Below are 27,921 nucleotides of genomic sequence, written 5' to 3'. Positions count from 1 at the left end.
TTCGCATCCATGTACATACCTGTTGCCCGTCTTCAAAATAAGTACATGAGCACATCTTTGGATATAATTTAGATTAGAGGAAGAAGAAAGACGCTGCCTGCGCTGCACATGCAGGATTTCTGTTCAGCATAACTATACACAGCCTCGTGTAAGTACAGAAGTACAATCAGAGGTGTTGAGCCCAGCTCAACCAAGTGTAAACGAACTACACATTAGTAAGCACGATCAGATCTGGCCTTTGACATATTTTTGGAATCCGGCAGTGCACATTGGGAGATATTGCGAAAAATTTGGCAAATTCTGTTGGAAACTTTCTCCTGGTTCTCTGGGTAGGTTGATAGCTCAAAATATTCAGAATAGTATCTAGATTACACAAAAATCTAACTACTCCAATCTGCTTCAGATAAATTAAAGGTCAAAGTTTTCGAGATTTTCTTAAATTTGGGGAAATTTCATAAGCTTAAAAAATTGACTTTACACAGATGATAACTTCATTTGGGGTATGCAAAGCAAGTACTAAATTTGTATGATAATTTTAAGTTTTCATTAGGATTGGCCAAATTTTCGGGCATATCTCCAAACGTGCCATGCAGTAAAAGCAGTGGACCTGTCATACATACATGTACATAAAGAATTTACTGATTTGTATGTAATGTAAGTTTAATGATTCGCGAAAATAGTCCTCATGTTTGTTCAAGGAAAGATTTTTCGTCCTTGACTGTAATATGTTCGGGCATAATTTTCTTGTAGGAAATATATGAGAGGAACATCGTGTCATTGCTGTTAATAAAAAGGAAATGCATGAATTTGAATGCACAACTAGTAACTACGTAACGCTACAGTGGGTGAATTTTATTGAGAAGAATTATCAATCTGTTCATAGATATATAAAGAAATTCAAGTTCTACGCTGGAAATCCTCCTGTAATTTACCTGTATCAATTTGTTAGAGTGATGATTATATAGAATAAGTATGTATGTTTGCATGCATAATACAACTTTTCATTTTCAGATTCCAATAAAATAATCAAATACATAGTTAGTCAGTTATAGTAGTAATTAGTTGATAGCTGATTGACGTGGATTATATCTGTGGACATTTAAAATACTAGATCTATGGACATATTTGAAAGTTTAAATGTGCAACTAACAGGACTACAACAGTTTATTAGATGGCAATATATTAAATTATTACATAACATGTGTGCATTACACATTCATGATATTCCAATCTCAACTGTAGCCCTAGTAAGGAAGGTACATAGATGTAGAAGAACTGTGCTTATATATTTCCACGAGACCTTTTTACAAGCATTTTATTTGCAATTTATTGGTTGGTTGGTTAGTTATGGTTGGCTGGTGTATGTATTTATATTGCAGGAATACTGAACTCACTCTCAGCGATTTCATATTACGGTGAAAGTCTACTGTTACATGTAGTATTTAGTGTATTAATAATTTTGATAGGACTAATACATACATTAATTGATGATTACTATATCCACTAATCTAATAATAATAATAATAACAATAGTATTAACATCTCGTACTACTAAATGCGGTGAAATTGTTGACTTGGTAAGATTTTGGATGTCTGTATCAACAGAGTTTTCATATTTTTCTTCTTTTTCTGTCTTCTCCTCCAACCATATAAATGATTTAGCAGGTCCAGAATAATGCTTTGTGCATGGACATGAAGGAAAATTAACTCTTGTTGTACCACTCTGATCCAGAAAGTGGGGGGACGTCGAGGCCTGAAGAGCTCACTGGGTAATCTAAGGCTCCCTCCATCCGCTTCCTCTTGCCTGGACCAGATGCAAAGTTTGCGGCAGCCAAGCCTGAAATTTTTTATATTTTAGTCATTCCTATTTACGAGTAATTGGTCATTACCCTGAACAAGTCAGGCATGTTGCCTTCGTTATGACCAGAGTATAAACTGCGCAGTTTTGTTCGACTAGTTGAATGAAAAGTGAAAGTCGCGATTGATCTGCGTCATCACAATAAAGTTTTAACGATTGGCGAGTTTGCTTTGAGTTTTTCGAAAAACTTCTTTTTCATCTTTGCAACTGATTGTTAAGATGGCAAAGTATAATCCAGTCATAACTATGTGATCATTCAGTTTATTCGGCATTATTAAAATTGTGTAGTTACCCATGATGTGCTTAGCAGCCTGGCTTCCAGAAAATCCACGACCAAGTCCTGAAAAATTAAAAACTGGTAGAGGTCAATGGTCCCGGTGAGTCGGTTTGTTATGTGATTGACAGTCATGCTGTTTTGTGCCAGAGTTTTTCCTCGGGTCTTCTCCTCCTTTGGTTGGAGAGAGGTTCGGAAGTGTGATAAATACTACGAACTACTGATAAGAAGGGGTTATCTTGGTGGGAGGTTTTTGGAGGGAAGAGTTGAAATAGTTCGAGAAAGCCGACTTGTTCAACTAGTATCTATTTTTTGTTTGTTAATAAACAGTTTATTTTTACTTACCAAGATCCAGCCCACGTTTGGCACTGTACGAAAAAGTAAGAGTGAATTGTGAACAAATTGTTTATTCTTGTGATAATTGGGTCATCAATATAGTTTACAAAATTCAGGGACATGAACCAAATAAACGACAAGCATACAAGTTCACTTCTACTATAAAATGTATGGTTTTTTAACCATTTATACCGAAATCTATTTATTACGTGTGATACACCGCCCACGGATGTACAACAACAGAGAGCTTCGTTTAGTAACCCAACACCAATCCGAGAAGTAGTCAAGTACTGGAATCGTATCTCTGGATATTTTCTTTTTCTCACTCTCAACAAGGAAATCGTGCTCAAGTCCTCAAAAATGAGCCTTTCTTAGAGGCTACACACACTATTTGGCATCAGTTAATTGTGCGAAGAAAAACAGTTCCTTCCTATTAATGCCTGGGCAGATTCGTGCAAAATTGTTTCAAAATGCTTGGTCAACTTTGCAATTAAAATGCGCACTTAGGAACTTGAGTAGGGAAATTATATTCATTAGTTGAGACGGAGGCGGAGAAAGTTGGGGAGATTTCATGGTTTTCTTATTCATTATGATATTAAATTTTGTGTGCTCACAGCATAAAATATCTCATAATGAGTACTCTTTGTTAATGAATTTGATTTAATAAAGTTCATGCAGATCTTGTGTAAATTTAATTTGTTCAATTAGCCCAATTCTATACACGTAGCGTTTTAATTACTAATTTAGTGGTTTTTGCATGCATGTACCCACTTCGAGTGGGTGGAAGAGGTTTTCAGCTTATTCTCCTACAAGGTATCAAGTCCCAAGTACCTACGTCGTAAGTATACTCGAATATGCACAAAACGTTACAGCTTTTCGAATTTAGTTTCAGTTTTCATGTCACATTTTGAATTCATTTTACTTCTCGAGAGAAAGAGGACACAAAATGCATTCTCAGAATTGTTTCTCAAGTGTCACTCGGATACTTGATATTTCTCCCATTTTTCTGCTACATAACTCAACGTTTGAATCTATGTATCCTCCAACCTTAAATTGAAATCTTATAAGTTCCAAGGAGAAAAACACTTTGGTAGTGCTTCCAATTTTAGATCTGATCAAATACTAAAATGCATAACAACCCTGTAGATACATATATATGTGAAACTACGCATCAGTTACTTTAATGGATGTGCATATGCCTTTTACCTATCGAATTGGAGATTAAATATGTAATAGCTTTCAGAGCTGAGCATAAATAGTGGAAGAATGACCGTGATGATGTCAAGTTACAAAATCTTCCACGTTCCCACACACTCAATGGTTTCCCAGAATTTCTGTGATTCTATCTCCTGTCAAAGCGATTCGTTCAAAGTACACTAAAGTCAGCTCCCTTTTTGCGACCCCATCATTACGAATAATACGATAAGACTCAACATGGAAATCACATTAAAGACCAACAAACATTTGCTCAATGTTTTCCAAATGTCAGTCGTCAAGGATGATGATGAGATGGACAAGTGACGTAGATAGGTTCCAATTGAAGATTTATGTACATGAGTAGAATCTGACTGTGTGTGCACATCTGCGGTTTGTAGTTGATAGAAAATTTAAAATCGAGTTCATCTAATATTTATAGAATTGTAAATGCCGAACGGAAAGAGCAACCAACTCAAATCTGTTTCAATGACCACAAAATTGCTTCAAGTGGCTTTTTCCCCCAAACTGCCAACAACCACAACGCATCTCTCCTCATTGGTCGCTTGTTTCGTGGCGTGGTTTATGTATTGAGGCTCCCAGTTTATTGAAAGCTTCATTGAAAGGTCTGCTGAATGAGGGGTTGATAAGATTTAATTTGGAACAATCAAGGCAAGTTGCATAATTGATGATTATGAAATCAGAGCAGAAAATAAGGGGGCGTGGGAAATGAAATCAAAAAGACAATTACTTTGAGCCGTCATGCTTCGCTCTCAAAATGCTCTGTCCAAGTCGAGCCAGCATTTCAAGAACTGCTTCTGGATCTTCCACTTCCACCATTGGCCTGCAAAAATGTATCAAATAGCGTCCATTTATATTTTTACCCTTTTTTATATCGTGCATTACGATCTTCATTTGTTATCGTTATCTAAACGAATAAAACCGTGAGGCTGAGACATTTATGGTCTAAATGACATCTCCAGAAATTGGATGGTCAATTTTTTCATTTTTCTCTACACATTATTTCATCATTTTTTAAAAAAGTATGTCAAACACGCGTTCCGTTGAAAATATTTATTTTATTCTTGCGACGTGTGCTAAAAACATTCATTAAATACGTAAGTACCTGAACCCTTCGGGTGCTGGTTGGTAGTTTGGATAGGCAAACGCTACCCGTAGGAAAGCCATTACTGAAATGCAGCCCACAATCATCCACATTGACGTCTTATGCATCTGAAATAATAATAACTTTCTCTCTTACTTTCATGACTGACTCATTCTTAATTGCATGTCCACCAAGCATAACGGAGTAAGCAGTTTATATATAATTTTGCACTTTGAACAACAAATGCGTTTCAGCAGTTGTACGGTATATGCTCAAATATGACCAAAGTTGCTGTTTTGCATATTTTTGACAAGGCCAGCTTCGTGGTTGGAATACAGTTTACTTCATTTTGAACGACTTGTTGGCAGGAGTCGTGGGCATGAGGAGATATCCGTTTTGAAATGGATATATTACTCGTGCCTTATTCGAAATATTATTGCTGACTTGAGAGATCCACCAAAATATGGATAATGAGATGAGATGTTGTGTGAAGCTATGACTTTTACGAACATGACCCTCCGCATTTTTCAGATATGTCACTCATCAAAGTCATCTCTGCATATTTATCTTGGGAGGTATCACACTCGTATCGCTTACATATTTATGTATTCATTACACACACGCCGACCAACATGAAGGAGAAAGCTCAACAAAGCATATTTGATGATTGAAAGTGGTGCTGGTGGTGGGTGTTGTTTTCAGGTTCCTGTCTCAAATTTAAGGGGAAATGCTGTTGGGAAAGTCAGAATTTCCGGAATCGCGATTTCTGAATATTTTGCAACCATGTTTTCTAAATATATTTATATCTAAATTTTAAAAGGAAGCAGCTTTTTTTTTACTTTTTGTGCATTCAATGGAACAAGTAACATAAATTTTGCAAAGGACGACTCATGTGGAATTTTGATTCTTTTGCGTCATTGTTATACAATCAAACCGTTTTGCCAAATCCTCAGAGAGTCATGTTTGATAAGAATGAAAGCAAACTAATCCAGTTGAGCATGTATTTGTTAATCTATTCGTGTAGCGTGCTTATTCTGGAAGGTCTACAAGGGTAAATTAGACTAATAAACTTACATTGATGACTGAATAGGTTAACCCAATTCCTTCCTGTTCACTGATGCTTTTGACCACACTTCAGTTTTGACACTGGAGGATTTCGTCACCTGGAAATTATAAATCAGTTTTTGAAATGTGAGACAAACCACTTGTCACAAGTGATGCTTTATCACTTAGCCAATTTATATATGAACGAATCAGTGTTGCGTGCTAATTTGTCGCATTATTTGCTCAAGAATTTTCTTGATGTTTTATATTGTTTCGACTTGTTTTTGGCACTTTCCCCGCTTCCTGCTGTCCACTCCACTTATGGTTTTGATGAGATAAAAGGATCATCTCCACATTTCTGGTCGGACTGACACCCACACTACTCGAGAGAACTTTTCTTCCTTTGTCACAAGAAGCAGCTAAGGAAACCTTAGATGCAACTGGGGAACAAGAAGTAAGTAGAATGAACACTGGAACGAGTCAACGTTGGTAGATGGTAAAAAAAGAAGGTTGTCTGTCCTCTACTTGGACGACGTGTATAAGGCCGCAGCCAATTCGTACTGCTGGGAAAAGCAATGGATACTCAAAGAGCGAAAAACAACATTGCCTCAAATCCTGAGACATTTCCTGCAAGATAAGTGCTTTGAATTGCGAAGAATATGTGGCATGGTTCCACGCGATGATGACATTACATTCTGAACTAGATGCAATCACATGATCTATTTTTTCTAAGTACTGTAATCCTAGTCGATAGATTCCTGTAATTACTTTCACTTATCGTTATTATCAATAATCCCACGAATATCTCAATTGTCATCGTAGAAGTTGATGAGAAATCTATCACGATGTGCATGCAAACGTGCATCTTAAAAGAGAGTAAGTTAATCTTAGGATTAGCTGACTTTGGTCGTAATCTGATATATTTATGTACATACATGTAATGCAGCGTCTGCCCTTGGACAATTAACCTTGACAATGTCTGCTGGTCAGAGAAAGTTACTTGTGTGCTCATGTACATATATGCGCACATGAAATAAAATGGAAAAAGTCGATCACTGGCAGCATTATCCGATTGTTAATGTTGTCCATTTCTAAAATCTTAGCAACATAACAATTTCTGGTGAGTCACGTATATCTACTTTCATCTGAAAAATGTCAGTCAGTTTTTCATACCCACTCGTACAAGACATGCAAGTACATAGCCGAAGAGAAGGAGATGAGCCACAGTTAAGGCATATAAAAATCAACCAACATTAATAAAATTGACACCATATTTATACAGATATACGTTGTATAGCCGTGCGGATGAGATAAGTAGGCTCAAGACAACTTATGCCTGACATGACACATTGTCACGACCACGTATCTATATGCAGTCTACACATATCTAATTCCATGGTCTCAACTCATAATGAAGCTTTTCCTTAATTAAGCTCTCATGTCCTCTGGAGAAGAAATGAGTGGCAAATAAAGTGCTCAGCAGCATTGTACTCAACTCTCAAGAGGAAAGATTTATCTAGGATGGGCATTTTGAGAAAATGAGAAAATGAGACCTTCTTCTCCGTTTCAAGAACACTTTTTACACAAAAACACTTTTCCTCCCCATAAGTGTTTATTAAACTTAAATAAGTTGGATAAACAGCCAAACTTGTTATTTCAGGTAAGTATGCAGCCCTTCTTCTCTCCTAATCCTAATTACTAATTACTTAAATGGAAAATGGTAGGCCAGGGCGAAAATGTGGTTCAAGTGCAGGTTGGTGGAAACTCAAAAACAGCTTTTTGCCATTTTAATTAGATTTAATTGCTAATGTGAGCTTAAAATCACATTTTCAATATAAAATAAAATAAACATCATATGTACAACTCAAGTAAGGAAGTGCCCTACTGCGACGTCTCCTTCAAATTTCTCCATACAAACATTTGACGAAGTGTGCAGTATGAGAGTCAATTAATATGGCTTAGCAAATAAAAGGCGACATTTTCAGAATCTGATATTCTCCCAGCTTATCTTTTATTCAATAGAATTCATGCTCTCAATTCGCACTTTGCATCATCAGAGTTCAAAGTAATAATCATTAAGATTCGATTTGCAAAGGAGGAAGCCCATTATTGGACGAATACATATGCTTGGCTTTCATGTAACCATTAATTTTTGAATACTTGCATTTGAAAGAATTTGCAAATTTTCTAAACGACTTTGGTGCTACCAGAGGAGGAATCATTAGGTTTTGGAGGACTTTCCTCATTACTATGAATATTCCTTTCATTCGTGATCAATGCTTTTGACAAATAGGAATCGAACAAAGGTTGTTATTCGCCATATAAACGAGAGCCAATGACACACATGAATGCGACCATTTACGTATGCAACACGTCTAAATTTCGCTCTTATTAAGCGAGTCACAATTATACAATTATGCCATAAACGAAACAAATAACGGTTTAAAATTACTTAGCACGAACTTTATGTAATGCATTGACTTATGTACCAATTTAGTTTCATTTACAAACAAATTATGCAAACATGAACTAGGATTTGAAAGCACGGGGGCAAATGAGAATCTCAAATGGGAGTCTGTCAGATACAATTTCAATCAAAGTTTCATAACACGGGTATTAATTTTAACCGCATTATTATTACGACACAACAGGCTGATCAATTCCTTTGATCTAATTATCAGACACAAGTACACAGTAAACCTTACGTATTGCATAAAATGGGCTACGTGAAAGTGCTAACAATAACGAGAAATGACCTCGTTCTTACATGAACAGGAAAGATATCAGGTTCACCTCGATGCAAGAAAGAGATGAAAAAAGCATCTCCTGACCTAATCTACCAAGCAAAGTGCACATGCAGAGAGAGGGAGACATTAACCCTTCACACCAGCACCACGATTTAAGAGGCGACGAATCTGAGACCGGAAGTTGTGTAACCACCCGACCCTCCTTTCCCACATTGCGACATTGTCCGTTTCGTACAACGTAAAAGCATGCTGACTTATTGGCTCTTTGTGAGTGTGGTGGTGTGTTCTCAGTACAATGCAATTTCTAAAGCGGTCCATTAGAAGGATGTTTGAGATATTGTCCCACAACCATTCTCGCCAGTGCGCCAGCAGGAAACAACTGTAATCTGCTCCCCTGACTCTACGTCATGCTGCTGGTGAAAGTCAGGGGGAATTTTTGCAGTCTCATAACCCCATAAAATTCACATGAAAGATGAGACCAGTCCTTAGATTGGGTTGGACTATGTGGAAGAATAGAATGTGTCCCTCTTGTCGCATTTTCATGATTTAACAACAAGGTATGCAAATACATATTGGTATTTCTAAAATGATTCATTTCAAGCTTTCAACTATCAAAAAAAGCAAAATAAAACTCGTCTCTTACCTTCAAGAGGTAGTACTGATGACGATGTCTCAACCTTCCCAACAGCAGATAAATGAGAGAATTGAGAAATAATTTTCCTGTACTGCAGTCGCAAAATGGAGTCCAGAATATTCTACAGAAAGTGCTTCGCTTAAATGAAATAGTATAAATAGTTATTCAGAGAGTGAGCGGTTCGAGAAGTGGAGATAATGATGAGTCGTCGTGGTCGTCGTCGGCGTTGTCGTCGTCCAGAAGTAGTTGGGTTTAAGGGGTGAAAGCAACCGTCTCACTGTTATTCCTCGCAGTGGAAACTCTGCACTTTTATACTCTTTCTTCGAGACTCCTCTTCTCCTATCTATCTGTTGAATGAGATGCGCACGGACCTGGCTTCCATAATGTTCTTCTTGTTTTCTCCCATCGAGTCGCTGTGCATACGAGACGAGAAAGGACTACAAAGATCAACCAGATTCAAACCAGCTCATCCACAGGAAAGTAAACTACGTACCCATGGATGGAAGAAGTGGGTTGCCAGATACTAAATAATTGTCTAACCCAACGTTGCTTTCACCCACTTTAAGATCAAGACGTAGAAAAAATCTTTATCGTCCCCTTGTTCCCCTTAATCGTAGGTGGATTCATTTTCGTTCCAACCCGTAACACAATTCCATGTCATGTGCACGAAAGACTTGTTTGTGGGGTGGGACGAGCAATTAAAACATACATATTCTAAATTTAATTGACTTTAGAGATATTTTGCTGGTGAAATTCATGCAAAATTTTTAAAAAGTCTAAACTTTCCGGTTACATGCACTGCACTTGCTTATGTACATATGTCTGCACTTAAAAAGTCTAAGGAAGCATATGTTTGTATGCTTCAGTGCTTACTTCAACTCAAAACGATACAAGTACGTGACGTCTGTCGAGGAATGCCCACCAGTGGTTGCGTCATCAAAGGGGCATTGGTGGTGGTTATCACTTTTAAAGCCTACATCATTAGTCGCGGGGTGGGCATCATGCCCAATAATAACCATTGTCTATGTATGTACATATGTATGTACACACATTACACAGGAGTTAGAGAAGCCATTTGTGTAATGTGGGCCAGATTATTTGTTGGTGCCGTCCTGATTTTTTGGGGGACAAATTAGTTCAACTTAAAAGAGTGAAACAAATGTCACTGCCACGAGATGCGGCATGACAGTTGTCCTTTTAGAGTACGCACAACATCAAACGAGAAACTTATTGTAGGGTAATAGCACTCGAATCTTTTTATATGCATTGTTCAGAAACATTTAGAAACTTAAATTTCTCTTTCGAGCCATTAATTTCCCTCCCAAGCCTGCAATCAGTACTCTTGAGCAATCTTGAAGGAGAAAAAGTAGTTTGCCGTTGGAATTTGAGGTCAGTAAAACGAAATGAAATCCTTAAAAATCCTCAAGTTTGCTGCACGACTGATACGAACAACCACTAAGCAAATGCCTCTTGAAGCCTGAGACGTCGTTCCATTTTCTTTGTCATCCCTATCAGTCGGGGTGTGTCAGGGGAATAATGTTGCCAGCTCAACCGCACTAAGCGAGTGGACGGGTCAGAAAGAAATTAATTCAAGATGTGCTGCTTTACTGGATCAACATGGGAAACGCTTTCCTAAGAAAAAATGACATTCACAATTCAAACTATCAAGTTAAATCTTACAGGAAAATTGTGAAGGGGTAGAATAGAAACCACGCCACTTGAAATTCACAAGAACTATTTAAACTATTTAAACGTATTTACCAACCACTATTTAAACTATTTAAACGTATTTACGAATTTCTAAGTTGTCTCGAATTATTCGTGTGATAAGGAAATGGAAAAGAATAACAATAATGACAAGTAATCGTGCATAATGAGTGAATTACACTATTCCAATTTTTAGCCATCAGGTTTCAATACATGGGTCTCGAAGAGAATTATGACACGTTCGTTAGTTATGTTTGGGTCCCATACCCAGCCACCATGATTATTTTTTGTGGTGGTCATCGTCATCGTCGTGGTCGTCGTAGTCGTTCCACCCTATTTGTCGCAAATTGTGTGGGAGGAGGTACCATGAAATCACATCACACAAGTCGCCGGACAGAACAATGAGGGAAATGAATTGAGCAAATGAAAACTGAATCTACGTAGTTATTTGTCTCTTTTATACTAAATTGTGATTTAGACGATAGTCGTAATAGTGACTCTCGACTCTTTAACTTCTCCCTTAAGAGATTTCTGGTTAAATCGTTTGGCAAAACTTCCACAAGACGGACGAGGGAGAAAGTGTGATGCAGAAAGGCAGGCAGGAGGCAGGCTAGTGACCTAATGAAATAAAGAAGGCAAAATGGGACATATCATCAGTCCTCGGTCTCATATGCATTAAATCCCCTTTGTGCAGTGCTATAAGAATAATACTTTCATCCTTTTCCCCCCATTTCTTACTGCATTTGGAACAAATCGTAGTTTCCTGGCTGGCTGGATGGACGAGGAAACGGTTTCGTTAAGGAATCAATTCTCAATTTAAAGGACGGCGTAGACGTGAAATGTGTAGTTACCAGAAGGCAAACAACGTTATTATTGTTTCTCGTACATACATAGATGCACTTACGCTTAACGTTAAGACATTGTAAGTGGACGTTAGACAGATTTAATTGATATGTCATTGTAATGTTACAACCATAAATATTTCCTGAGCTTTTAGTACAAGATGCTACAACTGATATCAGCCTTATCTTCGTCAACGTAGATAAATCAGGATGTCAAGGAAGTCGCAGAGGACTTTGGAACTTTGGGAAATCTTTTATGTCTCTTCTCTGTCTGACTGCACTTTTGCATGGCTGGTGAAGAAAAGTTTACGGTTATTTATACAAGATCTACATATGTAGGATTTTTATTTCATGCATGGAAAAATTCATCGAGATTAAAAAATTTTGGATGAGTCATATAAATTTCTTTTAAAAATTTCCTAAACCATGAAATAATAGATAGAACTGAGAATAAACATAATTTAATTATAGCGACATGCAAGGCCTGGAAAGGGGAGGGATGAAAAGTGAGAAATTTAGTGAGGAAGGGAAAGCAATGAGGCAAGTTGAGACTCGCACATCCCACACATTCCCTGAAACCAAGTGTGCATAATCCGATTGGAGTACTTTTGCTTGTAGCTGCAAATGTATGGGTGGTTCGTGTAAAGAAAATTACATGCATGGATGAGCATGCAGCTAACGGTGTATAATTGCGTGTAGGCAACTGATGAATGTGTTGACTCTGTCAAACTTTTTGCAATTCTCGGATAAAATGATCCGATTTCGTGCTCGTTACGTCCTTGTAGCACGAAATGTTTTATGTATCATATCGAAGAAATTCACACTTTTCTTCTCTGCTTGCTTGCTTGTTGCCTCCATCAAGATGAGCATTTTCGAAATCTCGGCAGCTCCCTCGTCACGCAACATTAGAGTTGCTCTGTCAGATACAAGGAGTTCATTTCTACAACTTTTTCCATTGGTTTTTGTTACCCCGACCAAATCTGTGAAATTCCTTTTCTCCGTTTTTTTTTCTGTATCCAGATCGAATAACGCAAAATTGGGTTGGCAAAGAATTTCACCTTCACCTCGAGAGAATGAGACTTTACAGGTATTGTTTTTTCTTGTTTTGCGGCATGAAAAGTTTTTATCAAAGTTTTACCATCTCAACTAATTGACCGGTTGTATATGAACTTGAACCGTTTTCTTGTGTTTTCTTGCGAAAAACTTGCATTCATGTGAATCTTAAACGAAATAAGCGAAAAATGTAATGATGCAAGGCTACCTATTTTGTTTCAAATGATCAGTATTCAAATTAATTTGAAAACATTGTTCCTTGTTTTTCATTATTTTCATGTCCATGACTTCGAACGTAGAAAATTTGTCAAAGTTTGAGAACAACATACCGTTTTCATGCTTCATATGAATGAGAGCAGTCATCCCATCGTAGTTTAACAAGGTCAAACCCTTTCCATTGTGGGACTTTAATGTTTCCGATATCAATTTGCATTTGACAATGATGTTGTCTCTCAAATTCTTTCACTTGGTTAATCAAACTAATTCATCATTATTTACTACTCTGCTCTACTCCTAAATACTTCCAGCAACAACAATTCTTCGTATTTTCCCTTTTTGTTTGTGATAGTTTGCTGCTTCGCAAAACACACAAATCCCAAGAATACTATGCCTTCCGCTTTTTGGCACAAACGACATGAAACGAACAAAGAGGGAGAAGAAATAAGAAAATTGAAAATGCTCCTTCTTGCAAAACTACTTTGAATATCCAGCAAATTGTTCCGCATCAAACAAGATTTCACCATTTACTTTATTGCAAGTACGGTTTTTACAATGCTCGAAATGATGTAAATCTCTGTGTACGTGTGTACAGAGTGTGTACACAAATTTTAATACTGCATCGGGCAAGCGAATGTTACGATCCAGCATAATAAATCAGAGACGAAGTACTTAGTTAGTCGTTTCTTGTCTTATGTCAACTGATAAACTTAAAAAAATGGTTGACAGTTAGCCCTTGATTGTTCTTCGGATTGACGCAAAGGCCAATGTGGGTGTCAGTCTAAATTATCCATGATTCCTTTCACTACTTTTTTGCAGGAGTTTCAGAATAAAATAATTCAAACTTCTGGATAGTTGCATAAGAGAGCATGGATGGCATGTGATGATAGCTTGTTTATGGGGTTGAGAGCACTTGTACATCACAAACACTGCACCATTTAGAACAACCAACCTCTAAATCAGAGTTGCATTGCTTTATGGCGGACTACATACAAGGCCAAAATCCGTTTAAGTTTGACGTTGTTGGCAATTGGATATTTGCCAATCTCGCAAAAGTCCCAATGAATTAATGCAGATGAGGAAATGGAGGAAGTAAACGGAAGAAGAAGCATCTTTTTTGCGACAAAGCTTTTATCCTCCAGTTTTTCTAAGTAGTAAATAAAGCGAGTGGAAAGTCGTGCCTTTCTCCTCATAAGGAATGAGCCAGAGAAAGCTCACGTCACAGGTCGCCCACACACACACACACTCCAAGCTCGTGGCCAAGCGTTGCGAAGTTAACGGAGGAAAAAAGTGGTAGCACGTCAAAGAGAACATTCGCCACTTTTTTTGTACCCCTTCATCCTCGCGTTTCAAAAACAATGTCGTCATCGTCTTGACATGACAATATCTTGAGAATCTTTACAAAAAAACATGTGCAATGGCAGCAGCAGGAGAGGAATCATGAATTATTGAGTTAATATTTTTACCTTTTTTTAAGGGAATATTGTTATGGAATGCAGTGCCTAATGACATTTAGGATGAGCTAACAATAAGTTAGGTTATGTGCAAAAATAAGTTAAGGGACTATTTACTGATGCAATAATTTGAACAGTCTAAGAAATATTTGTAGAACAATATTTTTGTATTTACTTACGATGAGCATGGTAATTCTGAATAGCGTAGATGATCAAGTTATTTCCTACCAGATAGGGTTTGATCATTCTTGTAAATCATTGACTAATTCGAGTGCTGAGTAAATCTATTATTATTATTATATTATTATTATATAGGTACAAAAATGGTTTTTTTGTTTCATTATGAGATTCAAGTAACAGGCACGATCTTTATTCTATCAACGAACTTTGACATAACAAACACTGTATAAAAATAAAAAATAAACCTCGTACGAGTATTTGGTATAAAAATATTACTTTCTAAATTACTATTGTTTTCGGAACATTTATTATTTGAGGAGGAGGATTAATCGAGTATTTATATATTTTAGATTGCCACGAAGACGCAAGAGACAAGAAAAAACTTTGGACAATGACGAGTTTTTAATAAAAATTGGATATCACGAGCACACTATATATACTGTATAGGAAATATTATTATTACGAGGGGTATAAACTAGAGTCCAAGTGCAGTCTGAGTATAACGATAAACGTAGAGACGATAATCCTGCAAATAATATTTATAAAAAAAGTCAGATTAGTAACAAGTTCTTTGTAATAAATGGTGTAAAATAAAATAATTTATCTAGTTAAAAAAATAATAAACACATACCTTTGAAGCTAACACTACGGAACCATCATCCATCAACGCAACATCAAAGCATTGGGCATGCTTAACTTTCGATTCCAATGCGGACACTAATTGTCCATCCTAGAAAATGTATATAAAAATTAGCAATTTATCCATTTTATCAAAATTTTCAATCACAAAGAAATGAAAATTGTAAACTCACTTGAGTAAATATGGTTAAATTGAAATTATTGTGGTTGTCTGCAACCAAAATTTCTCCCTTAGAATTTATCCCAACTCCGATCGGGTAGTTGGTAATTCCTTCTCCGCCAATTTGCCGTAGAAAAACACCTTCATAGTTAAAAACTTTGACACAATGAGCACGGTTGTCTGATATGAATATTTCCTCTCGATCATTCACAACCACTCCGTTTGGAAATTCCAAATGCTTTGAACATCCAAATTTATTAAGAACAGATCCAAGTTGATCAAATATTACGACTCGCATAACCTAGAATATTCCAAAAACGGATAATTTAGTCCAAAATTCAGTTATGTACGCAACAATAATAAGCCATACCTTGCACTCTACAACAACAACACGTCCTTTGTTGTCCACTGTGACGCCGCGAGGGTGTTGCAGTACATTTGCTCCAAATTTGCGTACAAATTGGCCATACTGATTGTAAATCTGGATTTGGTGTGTTGGAGAGCGTTCTGTAACCACGATGTCACCAGTTAATTTTACTACTGAAACTCGGTTAGGATACAATAATTGGCCATCTCGTTTTCCGCATTCGCCAAATTGAAATTTAAAGCGGCCTTCTTGGTCAAATATCTAAATTGATTGAAATACATATATATAAAATTATATAGATTCAAAACGGATTACATCGCAGATTGTGTGAAGAAACAACTATCACTACAATTAATAAATACCTGAATACGGTGGTTATTAGTGTCCGCGACAACTATTTCATTATTTCCTGAAACGGATACTCCTGAAGGTTCAGTAAACTGGGCCTCTCCCGTCCCAAACTCTCCAAATTTGCAGTGATAAATCATCTTGTGACGCTTAATGGTGGGTCCTTTTATATTGAGTGGAGTCATCAACTTTGACGTGAGTTGTTCTAAGACAGAGTCCGAAGTGACCAAGGATTTTGTAGAGAAAAAGTCATTGGTGTTATCCAGCATGAAATCAGTTTGCCCTTAAAAATCCAAGGCGTCAATCAATAACGATTCACAATCAATCACCCATGCATCATCAATAATTTCATCCATCAAATTCATATAAAATCAATCATGTTGTAAATCACATAATAAAGTTTTAAAAATTAAGCGAAAAAAGCATTTGGATTTGAAAAAATACAGGCAAAGTAGAACAAGTCGAAGGAGAAACGACAAATCTCGTAAACTTTTGTGACTTGTTTAGCATGATATAGTATTAATACCTGAGAGTGAAATCCCATCCCCTGCACTTGACCATTTCTCATAGGATAAAATGCCACCCGAGTTGAATCCAGGGCCCAGCGTAGGTCCACCATTGATGTCCACGACTTTGTTGATGGGTTGACACAACTCAACATGGTTATTTATACCAGCAGAATTGTGAAGAACAGCATTGCACGAGTTTAGATTAGCGTCCTGACCAGAGAGGGACATAGAATTTGGTTTGTTCACAGACGGACGAGTTATTGCAGATTTGTTGAAGGAAGAAACGATTTCAGATGCAGATGAAGACCTTATGTATCCTAATGTATTGCGCACAGCAGTCTGATAGGAGGACAGATGAAGAAGTCAATTTCATAGAAATATGATGGAGTCATAATAAAACACACTCGTGAAAATATTTTCATGTGGCAATAGAAAAAAGCAACCTCTACACTTTTTTAAACCCGTCGTCTTACCTGCATTGCAGAGTAGTTTGAACTAAACTCCACATCACCACCACTGGCAGCAGTTTTGGCCAAATTGGGGTCAGGAACGGTTCCCCACAACGCCTGGAATCGTGTCTCCAAAAGGGTTTTGAATACCAGAATTTGTGGAGGTGATGCATGACGGAGTAGACGATCGCTAAAATCAATCGTCTGATACATACGATCCAATGTCTCTTGAACTCGTTGAGTGATAACTGACAAAGCGACCTGTGCAAGCAATAATAAGAAGGAAAATTGCAATTATATGCATTACATATTGGGTACCTACCTATGTATGAACAGAAATGAGTTCTATTACCTGACGTGAAATGTATATGCTTTCCAACTCCCTGGTCAGTTCATTTTTTCGTTCGTTCAACACATTTTGGTAGAATGTAAATGCTTCAGAAATCTACCAAGAGTATCAAAATTAGAATAAGTGTAAAGTTAATATTTAAATATTGCTGCTGCCATTCTGGGCTAAGATGTATTTACCTCTGTTTGTGCTTTTGCATATTGATTTTGCAGCCTAAAGTTGGCAGACTCAAACGACTTTAAAACTTCGTGTAGATCCAGAGAGCGGAGACGGAACTGTGTCAAAATTTACAATGTATGTATTCTTATAATTACTATATCTTGGTATGCAAACTAGCATACAATCTGAATTTAATTTCTACTGTACCTCATGTACATATTGGGCCAAGTTCTTTACATAATTGGTTTCACAGTCAGATAATACTTCAAGTTCATGATGCGATTTTGGATGTTCTGCATCAATACATTCAATACAAGTTGGAATTGCACAAGTTCGGCAATAAAACTGTAAAGTTTCCTCAGTGTGCTGGGTGCAAGGCACATGGGTTTTGACCACCGGCTCTGGGTACGCCTATGGAAAAAATAAATAAGTCAAATACTGTTACATTTTTCAACAATGCTTCGCTGGACTAAAAGATGACTACAAAATAATAGAGATAATTATGAACGCGCTACCTCAGTGCTGTTGAAAATCAAGCGATGACCTTCGAAACAGTGCATAAATTGATGAGCCATAACGCAGTTAGAGCACAAATAATTGGAACAATCGTAGCACCGAGCCACGGCCATGGACTCTCCTGACTTGCATCCAGTACATTTGTTTCCATTTTCATCCTCTCCAATCTGAGTCACCTCAATCAAGTTGCTCACCCCATAATCTGGAAGCAAGCCTGCCACCCCCTGCAAAAAAACACACACACCTCAAGTAAATTCACTATCACAACCATTATATTTGTTTTTTTTACTTTAGGTTGAATTTTACCTGTGCACTGAGTTGACACTCCATCCGGCACGTAGGACAAGTAATATGGTCATCCTCAAAACTCTTTTCAAGACAATCCTCACAAAAGGTGTGCAAACATGGGAGAACTTTCGGCCTCTGGAACGTCTCATCACAAACCTTACACTTGATGACCCCAACACCCACTCCAGCTGGAGGTGACAGCGGCCTGTTAGAATCTCCACTGCTGCCCCCACTACACTGACTGCTTGGAGGTCCTCCAATCGGGCCCAAAAATGACGATGACAACCCCGCAGGCCGCATCACCGCGGCGATGGACGAACTGCAAGTCGACGAGCTGGAGCTGGACTGTAGCAAACCTCCTCCCACCTCCGGCTCCACCATGAGTGACCCCAACAAAACTCCCACAGGGAGGTGGTGACCTCCACCACCACTGCCCCCACCCAGCGACTCGTTCGAGGGGGTTGGTGACGAGCTCATGATGATGAGGCTGATGGTTATGTCACTAACTTATCACCACCCCTCAGCAGACGGGGACGTACGTTGACCCCCCTATTGTTCACGGGGCGTTGTTGCGGGGCGTAGAGGACCCAGTATTTCGAGGGGGAAGTGGGGTCGCTGTGGGGGGAAAGAAGTGGTTTTTTGAGACCCAGCGATTCCTCAAGTGACATGGAGGAGTGACACGAGTGACGGACTGACCTGGGATGCGAGGAGAGAGAAAGTGATGGAGAAGAGGAAGAGGAAGCGAATTTGGTCTCGTAGCAGGCCTCCTATGCTCCCTGTGCATTCCCTTTACGACTCGAAACACCACCACCACGACTGCACCACCAAGAAGGGAAGCCACTTACGCACTCCTCTTATTGCAACAATCCCCATGCACACACAGCAGAGAACAAATATTATGCAATTCAAAGTTAAGTCAGTCAGTAGTGGGACAGAGCACAAGTAGTTTACTTCATTCAATATAGTCTTTTGGTATTACTTCACCACCACCGACTAGCACTAGAAAGAAGGGATGTTGTTGCTTGTCATCGCGATAAGTTTTGTACAATTCACAATTTCTCTATGCTAAAGATACTACGATTCTTACTCATAATATTGCTCACTACTCTCTATTTCCTATCTCATAATGAAATGTGAGAGAGAGAGGGTGAGTGAGGGTGCTGATTCCACTCTCTGCGCGCAGACTCCTCCCCCTCAAAACATCAAGGAGCCGGCTGATGACAAAAAGTCAGCATCCTGTGCCCCCACCAGGTGGGGCTAGAACTTGGGATCATTCTGCCCCCAACGGAGCAGTACCATTCATTGCGAAGAATGGGAATTTACGTGACATAATAATCATCCAATCTACTTACTACTTGTTGTTATGCGCAGACTTTAGGTTTTCCTCGTCGTAAATTTAGTAAGAGAAGAGTATGTAAAAAGTATGTAATAAGAGAGAAGAAATACACAACATCCGATCCACTTAATACATAATCAGCCACAGGACTGAAGGTTCTGTTGTGCAGGATGAGCAGGGGAGGAACGGGGGAGGTCGCCCCAGAGGAGGACGACGACATTCAATTCCTCAAGGATTTGGAGGAAGCGAAACGACGAAGTCTGGACTCTTTCAGCACCGAGGTGCAAAGGTGGTCATCCCCAAAGGATCACACTCCTCCTGCGGCAGGTGAGTAATGATCAGCAGGTGTAAAAAAATCACATGTTCGTTTCGGAAGTATCGTCATGGGTGGTCGAATATTAGTCTTTTTTGAAGATATTCTCAGAATAAATGGAAATGCAAAGTTTTAGATGTCACGATGATAACCACGTGTTCATCACCAGCTGATTATTAATATTTTGAAATTTTGTGATAGGGCCATTTTCCGTGATGTCGAAGCCTTACACACCTCCTGCCCTCCACCCACCGCCCATCGGATTCATGGTGCCGCAATGTCTCAAAGTTTTAGCAAATAACGGGAACAACATTGGTACTGACGTTCCGCAGCAATCTACTGTGACTAGAAGCCAGTCTTATCCATTTGGACAATTTGGGGGAGTGCAACAAAATCTGGGGTTTCCTCAGATACCGGCAAACAATAATAGTGTAGTTCCAACTTATGGGTTATATCCGCCCATTTCAACGCTGCAGAATAATGCGACAACGACGACCGTCAAACATGTTAATCATTTCCATCAACCACAACAGCAGATCCCACCGAGTCAACAGCAGTTACCTTTTAGTTCAATGAGTAGTAACAATGTGGGGTTTAATTTCATTTCCACCTTCAGACCACCACCTACATTGCCTCACCAAAACAATCATCAGCAAAAATACCAATCTCCTCCCCCTCCGCCAGTTTCATATTTTAAGAATAATGATAATGTCAGTAGACGAAATAGTTGCTCATCCTCCTCCTCATCCTTCTCTCCTGCTGTTCCAGTGGAACTGCCCTCATACAAGAAGGGTGGACAAAGAAATGGGAATTTGTACAAAAATTTGGAGGATGAAATTCGCGATCTCATTGATTTAGGGCAAGATGATGGAAGAAATGTTTTGGAAGCTTTCGATCCATTGTTTGACAAACCAAGTCTGCAGCAGCAGCAACAACAACAGTACCATGAAGAACAGCCACAAATTGTCCCTGAATTGTCACCACCACTACCACCTTCATCCACCACCCAACAACAACAACCTCCCACCGCCAACAAAGGGACGACCAGTATACGAGATGATATGACTACCAGAAGTAGTAACGTGTTAGCTGAAACGACTTCAACCACTACTCCTGAAACCGACCAAAGTGGTGGACCTAGCAGCCTTATGTCGACGAAATCAATGTATGGGTGGAAATCGGACATTTCGCTCTACCCGAGTTTATCCACTCCCACCTCGTATGACACACTCCAGTCCTCCAGGGTGGGGTCTGATGCTGGAGACGCCGCTTCAATCCTATATGACGCTTACAATCAGTTTGAGTACCTGTACCAAGTTTCCATTTCCTCCGAAAGCTCAAGTTTCTACTGGCATCCTAATGATGCATCCCCCTATTCAAGTGGGGCCCCTCCGTCCCCCTCAAGACCCTCCGATTATGTGTCCTCGCAGTCAGTAAGGGCCGCCAAGGCTGGGAGACGCTCTAGTGATAGTGTAATTAACATTTCATTAATATATGCACAAATTTTTAATGTCACCCAAGAGCTAAAATTGGAGTAAAAATAATGCGCATTTATTTTTAGGTTAAAGGAAGATGCAGCAAGTTGTACGAAGATATTACAAGTTTAAAGAAAATAGCTCAAAACGATGGGGAACTCATTGCATTTGTCGACATGCTCCAACGCTTAAAATGTAACAGCAAAAGTGATACCAGTCATAAAGAAAAATAGGTTCTATACAAAATTAATTAATTAATCCATTTGATATGCTGCAGTATCTGTAAGAATGGCTCGAACAAAGGATAGACACTCTTATATCAAATCCCCTACAGCCCCATCTCAATGTTGGGCTGAAGGTCTCAGCTTGAAAATCGTCGTATGGAACGAGACTTTCACAACGGAGCCCGTCACTTTCACGTGCGACGTGGTTTCCGCCTTGGTAGAAGTCGTTGTGGTTCAAGCGCTCACAAAAATGCAAATCGAAGAAGACTGCGGCGGAGTGAATCATGTCTTTCGTGTGAAGGGATTCGACGAATATTTAGATTCAGGACATTACCTCATCGATTTCCGATATATCCAAGAATGCATAAAATTTGATGAAGATGTCCGATTGGTGCTGGTAAAAAAATCTTCGTTGGCGAAAGGAGTTTGGGCTCGTCCAGTAAGTGGCCTAATTAAGGCTATCCACCGTACATACACCTCTTACGCCATGCTAATTTTTTGACTAATTGTTGCAGAAGGTGGACGACAGCGTGGAAACTATCATCTTACCGGAAGAAATCATGCCCACGTGCAACTCCAAAGTCATTACTTTTACAGAAATTGCCAAGTTTTTAGAAGTTATTGATAGAGAATCGGAAAAATTGAACGATAAAGTGAACGAGTGCGTCACGGGACCCGTCGTTAACCCAACGCCATTGATGCAAACAGTAAAAGGAATTTGTGTTCTACTCGGGGATGTACAAACAGTTGAAATACGAAGAAGTTTAGAGGCTTTCATCTCTGCATGTGATAATTTAAATGCAGAGGTTCAAAAACTCAGTGCAGGTCCAACGCTGCAATCCAATCGACGAACGGTGATAGGAAACGATTTAAGTTCTCGCCATTCCTACGTAGAAATAGTGAGGGAAGAGAAAACGCCATTAGAGACTCGGAAAGAATCCGTCCATAGTACCAAAGAAACCGTTATAGATTCAGTGAGGATGTTGGTGGAAATGTACTCAAAATCCTTTCCAGTCAGTTTTAAGATGAACTCTTTGTTAGAGTCGTCAACTCCTGGGGCAGATTGTGGTCAGTAACCAACATATTTTGTATTTGTTGATTCGTTTTCTAACGAGATTGCTGGATTTCTTCATCAGGTCCTAAGACAATGTCAGAAATGCTGGAACCATTCTTAATTCGCATTAGTACGCTCCATCGAGTCAAGCCTGAATGGTGTTCAACCTACTTGGATTTCTTTGTCGGTATTGAAGTCTTTCATGGAACGCGTCTTATGGGAAAGCAAACCTCGCCAATTTCTACTTTGACCAATGTTGACGATCATTTGTTTTTTACCACTGTGATATTTGATGTTTGGGTGGATTTCGAACATTTGCCTATTTGTATTTTACCAAGAGAGTGCAGATTAGTGTTCACAGTGTACGGGAGACATATGAACGAAAGTGGGGATATACATGAAACGAAAGAGTTGGGATGGGCAAGTATCCAATGTTTTGATTTCCAAGGGTGAGAATTTTACTACCATTTTTTAAAAAGAAGATAAGATATGGAAATGGATATTTTTGTCAATAAGGGACCTTATATATTTTATCTGGTTTTGTAGTTTTCTAATCAGAGGAAATCAACTGTTACCACTTTGGCCTGTTGGAATGCCTCAAAAACGCTTGGGTATGAATCAAGTAAAAATGCTTAAAGTTTATCTAATTAACTTTGCTTGAATTTTGTTCCTCTAGGTCCTGCTCCGAATTCTGCATTCTCTTATGATCTCAACGTTCCTCTAATAAGTAATTAATATGATTTTTAAATGTTGATTTAGTATAAATTTATCTATGATTTGCCATGGTCTGATTTGCTTATTGTTCTTTTAACTATTTCAGCAATTGAATTCCCTGATTTTGGCCGCAGTCTAAAATTTCCAGAAATTCCATCATCAAATCATGTCACCAGAGATTTCCAGTCACTCGACATCAACACGCAACTTCAACTCAAGGATATTATTGAGACAACGACATTCACAAAGTTTCCAGCAGACGAGAGGGAAGTATTGTGGGAGAAACGGCACTATTTGCAAACTTATCCCACAGCTCTTCCCAAAGTTCTTTTATCTGCACAATTTTGGGACTTTGCCAGTTTGAGTGAACTGCATAGAATGATGGAAAACTGGGCTCCTTTGTCACCATTAGAAGCACTACAACTTCTTCTGCCGTGGTAAAATAAACTATTCAAATTTTATTATTTCTCTCCATATTTAAGTCTGGGTATGAATTAATCAAAACCAACCAATGTCGTGTGTAGTTTTCCAGATGCAAAAGTGAGACATACTGCAATCAAATGGATAAACGAAATGTCCGATGAAGATTTGATCACTGTTCTCCCCCAACTAGTCGAGGCCCTATCCTACGAAACGTTTGACTTGTCTCCCTTGGCAGAATTTGTTTTGAAAAAATCCCTCTTCCGGTTTGAAATAGCTCATTCTCTCTTTTGGAACTTGGTCTCTGAAGTCGGATTGGGTAAATGGGGCGTGGATTCTGAAGTTTTTACAGTGCAATTTATAAACCCTCGTCACTCTGATGATGACACGGATCCAAGAAGGAGACGACTAGAACTGATGAGAAATTCGCTGATGACAATTTCTTACCACAAATGGAGGTCGGCTTTGATTTCGGAATTTAAACTTATGCAGGTATTTTATACTTATATATTCAACCATCTCCACATAATGATAATGAATGATGTAATTCATAGAATTATACAATTTATGTCATTTCTGTAGCTTCTTCATGCTATGCACGCATTTAAATGTTATTTCCATAAGTTATTTATTTATTTTCTATTCCAAAGGTTGTTTTCGCTATAATTTCTCGACTTTTGGTCTGGGTGGTGGTTTATGTTGCTTGTAAACATTGATGACAAATTTCGAGCTTTGCTGCTGCATTGTTGATAATTTATTTCCAGGTACACACCTTCTTGTTCTTTGTAGAAACTATCCTATGTAAAACTGATACTAAAATTCCAATGCTTGTATTTTGACTTTATGTGAATCACTACTGGGTACTTCCTAAAGCATTTCATTCAAAAATTAATTTAGTATCAATGTTTAACAGGGGCTGTGTGACGTCACCCACTTGGTTAAATTGGCCCAACCTTCTCAACGAAGTTGCACCATGTTGCAAGAGTTAAAACGGATGGACGTACAATTATTTGGGGGCCAGACGACATACTCTCTCCCACTTTCTCCTACCTACATGGTCACTTCCATGGACGTAGAGACTTGCATCTGCTATAATTCAGCTTCCGTACCGCTCAAAATAAATTTTAAAAGTGCACTTCCAGAAGGTGGCATTATCCCAGTCTTATTTAAGGTACTTGTAATAAAGAATTAATTGCTGAATTATAGGGAAATCTTTTACCAATATGCCTTTTGCCTTTATAGCAAGGAGATGATATTCGACAAGATATGTTGACCATCCAAGTTATACGGTAACAGTTTATTTTATTTTGAATAAATTTCTTAAATACAATATGAAATACATAAGGTTACATAAACTGCTAATATTTTTTAGTATGATTGAAACTTGGTGGCTCAAAGAAGGACTCGATCTACGAGTAGTTACTTTTACCTGCGTCCCAACAGGGTTTAAGCAAGGTACTCTTAAAATATTCCAATCTTATACTAAGGATAAAAACAATCAATCAAATACGCATTGTAAATTCGCTAATATATACAAACCAAGGACATTATACACAAATGATATTTTCGGTGACAGGTGTTGTCGAGATTGTGTCAAATGCTGAAACATTGTGCAAAATTCAAGCCGACTATGGTGTTACCGGAGCTTTCAGAAATCGTCCGATTTCAGGTATGTAGATAAGATGTTGTTTAAATTAAGCATTGTTAAGGTTGAATATTTGTTAGGTGCGTGAGGGATGGAGTAATTTAGTCTCTTTCTTTTACAAAATTTTTTAGAATGGCTTGCAAAAATGAATCCTTCTACTTTGGATTACCGAAGAGCCGTTGAAAACTTCACCCGCTCGTGTGCTGCATATTGTGTCCTCACATACATTCTAGGAATATGTGATCGACACAACGACAACATCATGCTGACAACCAAAGGCCACCTCTTTCATATCGACTTTGGGAAATTCTTAGGCGATGCACAAATGTTTGGAAGTTTTAAACGAGATAGAGCACCATTTGTGCTTACATCAGACATGTTATTTGTTATCAACGATGGAGAAAAGGTGTCACAAAGATTCCACAAATTTGTGGAACTATGCTGTCAAGCCTTCAAGATAGTGCGACAAAATGGGGACGTATTGATGAATCTATTTGCAATGATGGCAACTGCAGGTACATTCCTCTAAAAAAATGGGCGATCATTTTATTGTTTCTCCTTGTTAGTTCGATTTTGACCCGTATATTTAAAAAATTGGTTTGCAGGAATTCCTGGCGTGGACATCAAATCCGTCGCTTACATCCAGAATGCACTCTTACCTGATTGTTCAAATGTCGAGGCTGCTGCAAGATTTACACGATTTATCGAGGATTCTTCCAAGTTCGTACATAAAAGATTTACTCAAGCTTATGTTTCTTTGAATTTATTTACGACATTTATGCTGACATTGATTTTGGTTGTAGAAACTGGTTCACTTCTGTGAACTTCTTCATCCACAGCCTTGCCCAGTTACGATTTGCCTCTGACAGTACAGATAATCCTGCAACACTCACGTTTATGCCAAAAATGTATAACATTGATAGTGAAGGCCGGATTGAGTCAGTGACGATTGTAGACTTTGAGAAAAAATACGATCCAGAAAAATACTATTCATACTCGGTTAAGGTATAGATCAACTTCATTAATATTTACTCCGAATTTTCATAGATTTATTACGGATAAAATTGTAACTATATTCTCGTATAAAAACAGGTCAAAAGAAAGGATATAAATCAGCCATCATTTGTCAATAGAACTTATAAACAATTCCTGGAACTGTATTCGAAACTGTGCATGAATTTCCCCATGGCCATGCGTTCTCTCACCGTTCTTCCAAGAAGTTCAGGGATTGGAAGGTCAAACGTAAAACAAGTTGCAGAGAAACGGACGGCACTCTTACAATCCTTCCTCGAGTCTCTCTTTTTACTAGCTGACGAAATTGCTCATTCTGATCTAGTATACACTTTTTTCCATCCTTTACTTAAAGATGAAGAATATCACGGCCAAGAAGAGCGAGATATTCTAGCCGGTAAATGCACAATATAAAACCCTGTATGACTTTTATGTAGGCTGATGACATTTTTTATTGAAATGTAGCGGAAAGTTTACTTAGTCCCGTCAAAATCCACGGTCGGATCAAGGCATGTATTCAGTATTCAAAAGGCGCTCTGTTGGTGCTAGTACTTCACGCCTTCGACTTGGCGTGTCCAAACGGACAGCCACCATCTGCTTACGTTAAAAGCTACTTACAACCAGACACTTCACGACTTACGAAACGCAAAACTCGCGTTATAAAACGTACTCAACATCCAACATTTATGGAAATGGTAACAAATTTTGATGGATTATTATTTTGTCAATTTTTTGAAACGAACAATTATTTTCATACCCCAGATCGAGTACAGACTGCCATTGGATGTAGTGCTTCGGAGAATTCTCCAGTTATCCGTATGGCATCACGACCCACTGCAAGAAAACAGTTTCCTGGGGGGCGTATCCATCCCATTAAAAGGATTTCCTCTCGAGAAAGAGACTACTGAGACGTTTATTTTGGGGAACTTGACAGTCACCCCATAAAAAACTAGATATTTATATTGTTATTATTATCATAACCCTGCCTTAATCGTTACATCAACCATCGTGTGTGTTGATGAAAAATTTATAATGTTTCACATTCAAAAGTAATAAAATATATTTAGAGATTCGCCTCAACTATTTTCCATCACTTCTCCTTTAACATTTGGGCTTTCTGAGCTTTCTCCATTAGCTCTGCATAAAAGCATAGATACGCATACTACGTAAGAAATTTTGAAAATTTCCATGTTTAAGACCAGGAACATACAAGCAATTTTAACGGAAATCTTATTAAATAGATCAAATGGCCTCAATTCAGACATTTTTATTATCAAATTGTAAGTTGCATAGAAAATGCA

The 27,921-nt window shown here is 38.3% G+C and overlaps 3 protein-coding genes across 3 annotated transcripts; 1 reads left to right on the top strand and 2 right to left on the bottom strand.

Annotated features, from left to right (window-relative positions):
* Positions 1-823: 823 nt before the first annotated feature.
* LOC110851095 (diuretic hormone class 2) lies at positions 824-9,500 on the bottom strand. The gene is made up of 7 exons (XM_022098731.2): positions 9,202-9,500; positions 5,842-5,930; positions 4,789-4,895; positions 4,414-4,506; positions 2,478-2,500; positions 2,151-2,198; positions 824-1,837 (listed from the first exon to the last, which is right to left on the bottom strand). Exons 3-7 carry the CDS (start codon positions 4,893-4,895, stop codon positions 1,704-1,706), a joined length of 405 nt encoding a protein of 134 aa, XP_021954423.1. The 5' UTR covers positions 5,842-5,930; positions 9,202-9,500; the 3' UTR covers positions 824-1,703.
* A 5,110-nt stretch (positions 9,501-14,610) lies between these two features.
* LOC110850976 (brain tumor protein) lies at positions 14,611-19,421 on the bottom strand. The gene is made up of 13 exons (XM_022098591.2): positions 19,125-19,421; positions 18,447-19,043; positions 18,140-18,364; positions 17,832-18,035; positions 17,645-17,740; positions 17,469-17,561; positions 17,141-17,377; positions 16,685-17,006; positions 16,173-16,441; positions 15,814-16,071; positions 15,457-15,744; positions 15,276-15,374; positions 14,611-15,170 (listed from the first exon to the last, which is right to left on the bottom strand). Exons 2-13 carry the CDS (start codon positions 18,903-18,905, stop codon positions 15,120-15,122), a joined length of 2,601 nt encoding a protein of 866 aa, XP_021954283.1. The 5' UTR covers positions 18,906-19,043; positions 19,125-19,421; the 3' UTR covers positions 14,611-15,119.
* Positions 19,422-19,794: 373 nt separating this feature from the next.
* On the top strand, positions 19,795-27,701 carry LOC110850824 (phosphatidylinositol 4-phosphate 3-kinase C2 domain-containing subunit alpha). The gene is made up of 20 exons (XM_022098399.2): positions 19,795-20,091; positions 20,279-21,549; positions 21,639-21,747; positions 21,830-22,215; positions 22,292-22,844; positions 22,913-23,279; positions 23,377-23,441; positions 23,507-23,557; positions 23,651-23,981; positions 24,069-24,456; positions 24,878-25,135; positions 25,207-25,253; positions 25,337-25,419; positions 25,541-25,633; positions 25,741-26,124; positions 26,215-26,329; positions 26,413-26,614; positions 26,702-27,017; positions 27,086-27,315; positions 27,383-27,701. The coding sequence occupies exons 1-20, from the start codon at positions 19,935-19,937 to the stop codon at positions 27,563-27,565; spliced, it is 5,589 nt and encodes a 1,862-aa protein (XP_021954091.1). The 5' UTR covers positions 19,795-19,934; the 3' UTR covers positions 27,566-27,701.
* Positions 27,702-27,921: the final 220 nt, after the last annotated feature.

Source organism: Folsomia candida, unplaced genomic scaffold (assembly GCF_002217175.1).
Source record: "Folsomia candida strain VU population unplaced genomic scaffold, ASM221717v1 Fcan01_Sc006, whole genome shotgun sequence".
Lineage (NCBI taxonomy): Eukaryota > Metazoa > Arthropoda > Collembola > Entomobryomorpha > Isotomidae > Folsomia > Folsomia candida.
Note: the sequence above shows the minus strand (reverse complement) of the source record. Positions and strands in the feature narration are given on the sequence as shown.